The following is a 10,640-nucleotide window of genomic DNA, read 5'->3' on the forward strand; positions in this document are numbered from 1 at the left end:
TGTCCTCTTCTGGAAGGCCAAACAAAGTAGTTTCGCTTTCACAACGAAACACACAGCGTCACTCACACACGGCGGGCTTGGGCCGGTGGGCTTGAGAACGGCGCGGCCGGCGGGCTTGCGGCAACCACATGTGACGATCCCGGGCTGGACTCCGCTCTATCTATCTATATCGTCCTCTTTTGGAAGGCCAAACAAAGTAGTTTCGCTTTCACAACAAAACACACAGCGCCTTCACGACATGGTGGCGGCGGCAACAACAATACTACAGCGAGAATAAAAGTTACGCCTTCTTTCTTTGTGTGAACATTTGGGCGGTGTTATGCAAATCTTCCCACATCGTGACATAGACATGTGGGGGCGTGTTAGAACGAGCCGTTTTAGGTAGGCGTGGTTGACTCTTTTAACTTTTATAAAGAATATCTCTTTGGATTTGAGACTTTAGTCTTTGCAACTTTACAGATCTTCTTTATGCACCAAGAGCTTGTAACACTTCAAAGAGAAAGAAAAAATTGAAATCGCATCATATGACCCCTTTAAAGATGAGGGTACAAATATACTCCACAGGCTGGCTTCAGCGAGATGCCTGATGGGCCGCCATTAAAGAGAATCACATCACTTGAGGTGCAGTTAGTTACAGGCATATGGAGTTTTTGGAACGCTTCCCTGTAATCATGTACAATCATCTTCATTCATCTATAAAGAGTAAACACAGTTTCTGTAATTTCCTCCAGAGGTTCCTCAGGTGCAATATTCAGTGGATCAGTCTATCCTTTTGGATATTTATCAGTCTCTGAATATATGCTTTACCTGTATGTGATCCTTTTCTCCCTCCATTTCTGACCAGTGAGGGCATAGCGTTTATTTCTCCTCCGTCGGCTGATGTGAGGATGATCGGGGACTCCACACCGAGGTTTTCTCATCCACCTTAAAACATTTAGATAATGAATACACCAGAAGACCCCACACAACTGTCAGAGAAAACACAATGTTTATAATCTTCATACTACTGTACATCAAATATTTTAAATGTAGTGCTCAAATCATATGGAACACCAACGAGACCAAAAACATGCATTAAGTAAATAAACAGAAATGAATTTTCATGTTTTGTTTACACAAGAATATGTTGCACAAGAATGTTTTTATAAACTATATTGCAAATTAAATTTTTCTTAATAAAATTAAGAAATTACATAAACTGCATTGGGACATTTTAATAACATTTAAGATATCTTAAGAAATATTCATGCACTAAGAAATACAGTGCTGCAGGGATGATGTATTTTTGTAGACCAAAATGCAGAAATTAATTAGCATGTTAGCACTTCCATTTCCATCACCCTGAAGTCAGTGGGTTTTTTAAATGATTTTGGGTTAAATGCCTGAATTAAGGTCTGGTTAACACAAGTTTGCATGAAAAATCATGCACGCTTTATGCAGTGACAACGACAACATGACGAATGCAGTATGTCCAGATTACATTCATACTACACACATTTATACTATAGAATTTTGTGGTTGCAAAGTAATTACTAGTTCAAAAAAGTACCTACTCAATTGGTTTCTGATGCAGCCCGTGTTTCAGTGGTTTTTATTCGTCTTCCTAAACAACCATTAGGCACCGGACCGAATGCATTTTTTAGGTCTTACTGCCATTTAACTGGTGCGCAGTATGACAAGTTCATGTTCTCTGAAAATTTTGGAGTCTGAGGCAAGTTATCCTTTAATTTTAGTGCATATTAACTCGATCTAAGCGGAAGACATGGCTGGCCATTTGATCTCAATGAGGGGGCGACTTTAAACACTACTGTTCATCTTATTAATCAGAAACACAGTATTGTTGTAGCATATGCACTTTAGCTGCTATATTGCCTGTTCATGATTTTTCATGCAGTAAAGAGGATTGTTACTAACTCGATGGTGGTTTGATCAAGCACTCCGGTCACTGGAATACCATAAAACCGCTGCATGGCAGCGACCGCCGACTGCATGGCTTTCTCTGATCGCAGGTCCGATGTCCGGATGTCATGAGGGAGCAGGTAGCCATAGTTCTTCAGCCATGTCTACAAAGAAAGAGACGTTACATTAAGAACAAAAAGCTGGGTTATTATAGTTAACTAAAACTAAACATTTTTTATTTATTTAACTAAAATAAAATAAAATAATATTAAAATAAAATGTAAATTTTAAACTGAAACACATCTCATTTTCATTTAGTTAAATGCACTTAGATGTACTAAAATAACTAAAAGTAAAAAAAATAAAAACTACACAGACATATTTAAAAAATAATAAGAATGACAAAAACAAAATTACTCAAATTTGAACTAAAATGTTTATGAAAATGCAAAATATTGAAAAAAATCTAAATATTAATAAAACGAATACTTTCTCAATAGTAATAAAATAACACTGACTAAATGGCATTAAATACTGATGCCAATGATTGTAGTATATCTAGAATGTGAAAAAAAATGCAAAAGGCGATGACATTTTTCTGAAACCATCTTGATAGCCATCAATCAGCATCAGAACGGCAGAAGATGACTATGGTGAAAAAATTGCACCTTTTTGGATCTTTGACAGACCTTAAAATTACATCTTAAAGTATTCTATTAAAAAAAGTGAACAAAAGGAGCACTATCAAGTTTTAGGTTCATAAAGATGTGCTATTTTTAGGGTTATTAATCATTTACGCAATTCCCGTTTTTTGATGCTGGTGCGCAGAAATTACACACTTCACCTTTAAATATGTGCGAACAAAGGGAGAAAGCACAAACTGTATCAATAAACAGATGCTGTCTAGGTCAGCCACCTCATATAAACTCCATTTGTTCTCAAAGCTCGGTTCATTTCACATGCTCCTTGATCTCAACATATTTAACAGCACAAAAATAAAACTGCACTTATATAGAGCATCCCCATCCTCATCCTCTCATTCCCTCATCTCAGCCTCCTCTCTCGGCTTTCATCTCTCCCTGCGGACGGGCAGAGTGGAGAACTAGTAAGCAAAGCCCTCATTTTAAAGTGCTGCACGCATGGAGAGGGGCTCTTTAATTGAGCTCATGGCTTAGAGTCCATTTTCAGCATGAATATTTTAATGCTGGAGTTGCTGGTCCTTTCCTTCTCAGCATGAAGCAGGACCATCACAAACAGTGAGTCAATGCTTCAAATGGAAATCAATCCTTAGACCGCTACACGCACCGCACTGCTTCTATATGTAGAAAGAGCCATGTAGAGTTCATTAGAATTAAAAATAGTGCTATCTTGATACTACAGTACCTGTGCATTTTTATATATTTTTGTCTGTTTGCAAATCAACCACATCTACTGTATAAATGTATTTTTTCTTTTATTCTAAAATGTCATGTCAATACAAAATTACACCATAAAGTATGTTTTATGATTTTTAGATTTGAGTATCTATAGAACAGAAGATCAAAGAGACCTAAAGCTGGACTCTTTTGACTTAAGCCAATAAGAAACCACCTAGCAACCACTTAGAATACCCTAGCAACCATCTACCTGAAATTAAATAAATGTTAACTGAAATTAAATAAAATAAAATTTTCTTTTTTCAGATAATGCCAAGGCAATATTTCTGTTTTATTTAGGTTAACTTGATGAGCTAAAATAACTAAAACTGAAATAAAAATGTATATATATAAAACTATATAGACATATTTTAAAAATATTTTTTTAAATAAAAAATAACAAAAACACTGAAATTTAAATAATTATAAAAAATTGAAATATTAGTAAAATTAATAGTATCTCAATGATACTAAAATAACACTGACTAAAGGGCATTAAATACAGATGCCAAGATAATAATGGTAATATATACAAGAAAAAAATCATCATTGTAATTTTTCTGAAACCATTTTGACATCCATTAATCAGCCATCAATAGCAACTCCCAAAAATCTAACTAGAAATCCTTAGAAAAACTATGGTATTGTAGCTAGTTTTTCATGGAACTGCACCAATTAAATGTAAAAATCTAGTTCTGCAATATATAATTTAAGTGTTTTCGTAAAATTTTAAACCAACACCAACATCATACTCTTTACTGTTGAAATGCAGCAATAAAGCATCTCTCTATATAAATATGCATGAATATAATGCACAGTCGTACAACACTAGCATTAATTTGCATATTCAGAATGCTGAAATGCAAACTTGTACCAGTGAGTACACCCTTCTATGACATGGCTGGCTCAGCCTCCATGGTAACAGAGGCTCTGCACGGCCCCCTGGGAAATCGTACCCATTAAATAATTCACCAATGCTGTTACTGGTGCCGTCATTATAGCATGGCATACAGCGAAGCCTGAAACCAGCACTAGACCCAACAATACATGTCTCATCCACTTTGATAAATCAATGAAGGCTGTGAGATCTGAAGAACACAAAAGAACTGTGACAGTTCAGCGCCGTGAATAATAAGCCTTATTTAAGCCACAGGACTATTTCCGTTCCGGTACTTTGTAGGAATCGGTGAGATTCAGTTCAAAGACAGAAATCCACATTTCTCGGGAAGTATAAATGATAAATTGTTCTTGTGAACGGCACAGATGTCACGGATGGATAATCTACGTAAAGGGATAGTGCACAATAATTTACTCACCCTCATGTCGTTCCAAACCTGTATGACTTTCTTTCTTTTGTGGAACATAAAGGGAGAAACTTTGTAGAATATACTTGCCACTCCTGTTTATATAACAAACATTATTGGGGATACAAGCTGCAAAATGACACAAAAAGCACCATAACATTCGTCCACACAACTTGTAACGTCCCATTTTGGGGTAGAAAATATATTCCTCAACATTTCTTCTTTTAAGTTCCACAGAAGAAAGAAAGTCATAAAGCTTGGGTGAGAAATTATAACAAAATATTAATTTTTTGGTCAACTAGGAATAGTTCCAACTACATGGAAATTTGCTGAAAATTTGCTCACCCTCAGACCATCCAAGATGTAGATGAGTTTGTCTTCATGGAAACAGATTTGGAGAAATGTAGCATTCCATCACTTGCTCCCCAATGGATCCTCTGCAGTGAATGGGTGCCGTCAGAATGAGAGTCCAAACAGCTGATAAAAACATCACAATAATCCACAACACTCCAGTGCATCAGTTAACATCTTGTGAAGCTAAAAGCTGCATATTTGTAATAAACAAATCCATCATTAGGCCGTTTTAACTTTTAACCTTTGCTTCTTGCCAAAATATGAGTCCCTAATCCATAATAACGCTTCCTTTAGTATAAAAGTCCATCCTCTGTTGTCCTCTCACACCAAAATCCACTGACATATTTGTTTGTTTTGGGCTGTTTTCACCTGTAAATGGTGCTTGATCTGTGCATATTTCTCTTCTGATTCAGACAAGACAATGTAACAGATAGAGGAGTCGTATTTTAAAACAGAAGCAATGGTTTGAAGTTAAAAACATCTTTATGATGGATTTGTTTCTTACAAATATGCAGCTTTTAGCTTCACAAGACATTAACTGGTGGACTGGAGTGGTGTGGATTACTTGTGGATTATTGTGATGTTTTTATCAGCTGTTTGGACTCTCATTCTGACGGCACCCATTCACTGCAGAGGATCCATAGGTGAGCGAGTGATGGAATGCTAAATTTCTCCAAATCTGTTCCCATGAGGAAACAGATATTTTCAATAATGATCATTTTTGGGTGACCTATTCTTTGAAATCAGAGTGAACCTTCTGTAGCTAGTACGTAAGTGCGGGATTAACCACACTAGTTAAACAAACAATCCTTTTCACAATAAACAGGGATACTGCACAGAAATAATTCACAACCACGTTATTCATTGTCCTGTCCTCAGAATTTTTAACAGGGAATTTGTAAATAATAGTCCAGACTATACTGTATGTTCAGAATAGTACAATAGCTACTGTTTCTATTTCAGTATATAGTTTTTATACTTTGCACGGTAAGCAATTATGCATGCAATACACAGATGACCAATTACATTTGCCGATATGTCAAGTGCACAAACAAAGTACACTTTGCAGCATCCTACATCCCACAATGCAATGCACCCGACAGCACTTCCAATTCTAATGTGATGAATGTTCATCTCTTTCTTTACTCTTTTGATTGGATTGGTAATGAAGAGTTTGACTGGATATTTTTTGATTATTTCTGAGCCGAATAACTAGATGCCGTTGGCTGAATTAATCGTGCAATGTTATGAGGTCATGTAGCATATACTATTGTTTGCAAATTGCATTCTATTTCAACATAGTTTTTTAAAAAGAATATAGTATACAAATTACACAGCACAGTATATATGATGTACAGTTCTCAGTAAGCTAGTTCTCCATTCCAAACACAGCCAAGTCTTTCTTTGAACAGCTGTCCCTGAAACTTGAAATCCTTTCGTCTCTGCTGCCAGGTGGCATGGAGTGATGATATTCTACCTTCATGAGCAGCATGCGGTAACAGTCCTCCATGCGCTCGCCAAACAAAAGCAGCCTAAACAGATCAGATGAATTTCTAGTAGCAACACACCTGACTTTGTTTAGGATTTGTGGGAATTAATACCTAACATCAATGTATTGGGTTCAAAACAAGCCAAGCTCTATGTACAGCATCTATGACTTGCGGTCGATTACCACATAAAATAACGCCAACGTATCCCTCAGTTTGTAAAATCTAGTAAATCACATGTGCTGTAATGCACTTACAATGGAAGTCAATGGGACAAGACATTCTGGAGGGTTTAAAGCAGAAATGTGGAGCTTGTTTGATAAAACACTTGTCAATAATCATTTGACCTTGCAAAAATTCGTGTTTTTGAGCAGTAATATTTTAATATATTTCTATTTCAAATAAATGTTGTTATTTTGAACGTTCAAAGAATTCAGAAAAAATGCATTACGGTTTCCACAAAAAAATGAAACTGCACAACTGTTTTTAATAAGAAGAAATGTTTCTTGAGCAGCAAATAAGCATATTGGAATGATTTCTGAAGGATCATGTGATACTAAAGACTGGAGTAATGATGCTGAAAATTCAGCTTTGATCACAGGAATAAATTGCATTTTAAAATATATTACAATAGAAAATATTTATTTTAAATTGTAGTAATATTTCACAATATTACAGCTTTTACTGCATTTTCAATTGAAAATGATCAAATACATTGATCAAATAAATGCAGCCTTGGAGAGCATAAGAGACTTCTTTCAAAAACATTAAACAATCTTACCAAACCCAAACTGAAAAAAAAAAACATTGCATTATCCAAAAAGCTTCTGTTCTGCTTTTGTTCTGTTATTATGGCACACACAATGTGTGCTTTAACACCGATAAACAGTGCATGGATAAGAAGTCTGTGTCTGCCTCAAATTACATTGGATTGTTCTGCTGAAACAGCACTATGTTTGCCTGCGAGACTATCCAGAGCTCAAATAACGCCTGATTACCTCATCATGATATGCTGTAATGTAATCTGTGTAAAGTTTCATGTGTTTTAACTCTAAACAATCTGACTCTCTGCTGTGTGCTTACTAGTAGAATCAACCATCAGTCCATCTCCTAAAATTTAAAGGGGTGCCAAAATAATTTGATCATAACCATTTCCACCTTCTCTCAGATCCTTAGATTGTTTTTGATATGCCTAACACAAAAAAAAATTAAAAACCAGTTAACTCCACTCTGAGTACAAGTAGACTAATTGGCTAATCAGAAAACAATCGATGTTGAAATGTGCTGCATTAACTGCTAAGATCAGACTGAAATTATGAGGTACATTGCAAAAACTTTGTAGAGCGGCATTATACAGAGAATATTACAAAGCAGGTACAGTAACAAGCATGCACTTACTGCAGTGTTACTTTGACATTATTACTGGCTGTAAAATTGTGATCACAGCCCATGTAATTGGCCTCTTTGAAACACAAGATGTTCAGGTCGTTGGAGTCTCCTTTCTCATAAGTGTGTGCTAATGAGTAGGGAGTCACAAAAGCAGTTGGGCCTTCCATAGAGAGGACGGTGTGTGCGCATAATTTGAGGATTTGCGGGCATTGATCGGGTGGCATTGCCTCATGACTTTTGATATCTTGTGTTTCAGAGAGAAACCGCATGTCACATCACCAGTGGAATCAATAAAGGTTCAGTTCCTCACAGTTGTGCCCCGACTGCCTCACCGATAGAAGAGGGGTGAGAATTTAGTGCAAATGACACATTGAGTCATGGTGCTCATGAGTTTGAGGCTCATATCATTTCCTGCTCTTTTCTTATGCCTGTCATTTCCTGTTCTCTCTCCATTGTTCAATAAATAAAAGTGGAGAAAAGGCCAGATATGATAACAGTGTTGGAATTACAGCTGCACAGTAAATCAAAATCAAAATGAATTTGTGATATTGCTTAGTGTGATTATTGAATCCAAAAGGATGCAGTTAAATAAATATATGTGCTGTGTGTTTCAAAGTAAATCGTGGCACAACTCATGATCTAGTGTTTTCAAAACATGCACACAAACTCATTCTGCATTTACTGTAAATCTGGATTGTGTATAACATGCATCTGGGAACGCAACATGCACCAACCATCTTCTCAAACGTATAAACCGGAGTTTCAGTCGGTGTGTGAAAATTAAGAAATTAAGACAAAAATATTAAAAACAAGCCATTAATATTAGTATTGTATTTAACAATTCCACTGTACAATAAAATTATTATTATAATTATTGTATGTTTCTTAAATACAGTGAAATATTACAAAATGAAAAAAAATGAAGACAGCCATATATATAAGTAACCTACTGTAATTGTACAGTTGTAATGTAAAATAAACTTATTATATTTTTCTTAAATACTAAAGTTTTTACGGTGGAATTTATTTGTACTTTGTTTATTTGTTTTATATTTTTATTTAAGAACAGTAATCATAATAAAATATAATATTTATTAAATCATTACATTGTTAATATTATTTTGCAATCATGTTGATATATAATCACATTCTTCATATAAAAATATAAACAATAAAATGTATTTTAAATTGCAATCACAATTTTTTCCAGAATTTTTTATATATAAAAATACAAACAATTAAAAAATAATAATAATAAAAAACATATTTTAAATTGCAATCACAATTTTTATCATAAAAAAAAACATAACTAGATTCTTCCCCAAAACATGCAGTCCTATTAGAGGTTAACAAACATGCTCCTACACATCTGGTTTGTGTAAAACATAATAACAGTGCTAGAGCCATGGCCTAGCGGTTAGCTAACACACTCAGCCATGGCGAGTGGCATGAGTTCAAGTCTGACTCGCATCATTTCCTGATCCTGTTTACAACTCTTTTCCCATCATTCCCTGTCTTTTCGTGACTGTTCTATGAATACAAGTGGCACAAGGGCCAAACAAATAACGATAATGACAGTACTGGAGAGGGAAACGACAGAGAGGGAGAAGACGAAGAACAAAAAGACAAAGGCAGCGGCAGCGAGACAAACAGAGCAAGACAGAGGAGAGAGACGAAGGATGTGGATGGGGCGGGGAGAGGTGGAGTGATGGAGAGAGGAAGATGAGTGCGTACAGTAGATGGAGACGTGGGGGAGGGGAACGAGACAAAGACCGAGAGGAGAGCTTGCCACTTGTGTTCATATCAAGCACCCCCAAACAAAAAAAATACAAATCAAACGTTTTAAAACCACAATGATTAGAGTTACAATAACAGTTATTACAGTAATGTAGCCATAATAGTCTAAAATCAATCATTAGCTGCACAGCAAATGTGAGCAAGTTAGGACACATACTGTATCAGAAACAACACTTTAGCTTACTTTTAAAAAGAGTACTTATTACAGAAATAATATACTTAATGTAATGTTTTTGTACACTTAATTGCATGTTATTTGCAATTAAATGGAAATGTATTATGGATTAAATTTATATTAAATGCAAATACACTGCAAAAACGATTTTTGGAAGTTGTAAATAAAACAAAAATTAGTGTAATATGTTTTACAAAAAAAAACCTATTTCAAAATATTATTACTCGCTATTTCTTTGTAATTGTGAAATTTACTAGCAATTTCTGAGTTAAAATTGCTTCTACACCATTTTTTCAGTGTTGTTGAGCTTAATAAACTGTGCTTATTTTAAACCACTTAAGTAGGACTTAAGTACACAGTGTAATTTCATAATTTCTTCTATTGTCTATGAAATATGGTTAAAATGTACTGCTTAATGTACTGACAAGCATTTGTGGTAAACTAAAATATATCTTTCTGTAATTTCAATTGAATCTTGTATGTCATGTATATACAAGGCAAGGCAAGTTTATTTATATAGCAGATTTCATACACAATGGTAATTCAAAGTGCTTTACATAAAAGGAATTAAAACAATCATAAAAAAATAATCACAACAATAAAACAAGGTTTTTAACAATTTAAATGATCTAAAATTGATTTAAAACAGTTAAGAATAGAAAAAGATTATACATAAAATACAGTGCAATCAGTTCGGACGTAGCACAGTGCTCATTCAATAAATACACAGCTAAACAGATGAGTTTTGAGTCTGGATTTAAATGTGGCTAATGTTTTAGCACATCTGATCTCTTCTGGAAGCTGATTCCAACTGCGGGCG

General features: G+C 35.0%; 1 protein-coding gene across 1 annotated transcript in view; it reads right to left on the reverse strand.

The window, feature by feature from the left end:
• The window catches only part of LOC107723920 (matrix metalloproteinase-24-like), a 37,656-nt gene that overhangs the window by 17,288 nt on the left and 9,728 nt on the right, over positions 1-10,640 (reverse strand). The window contains exons 2-3 of the mRNA XM_016532649.1: positions 1,915-2,063; positions 808-924 (exon numbers count right to left, since the gene is read on the reverse strand). Of these exons, the coding sequence (XP_016388135.1) occupies positions 808-924; positions 1,915-2,063 (266 nt within the window). The remainder of the gene's footprint in view (positions 1-807; positions 925-1,914; positions 2,064-10,640) is intronic.

The sequence above is a fragment of the Sinocyclocheilus rhinocerous genome, unplaced genomic scaffold (assembly GCF_001515625.1).
Source record: "Sinocyclocheilus rhinocerous isolate Xijiao unplaced genomic scaffold, SAMN03320098_v1.1 scaffold875, whole genome shotgun sequence".
Lineage (NCBI taxonomy): Eukaryota > Metazoa > Chordata > Actinopteri > Cypriniformes > Cyprinidae > Sinocyclocheilus > Sinocyclocheilus rhinocerous.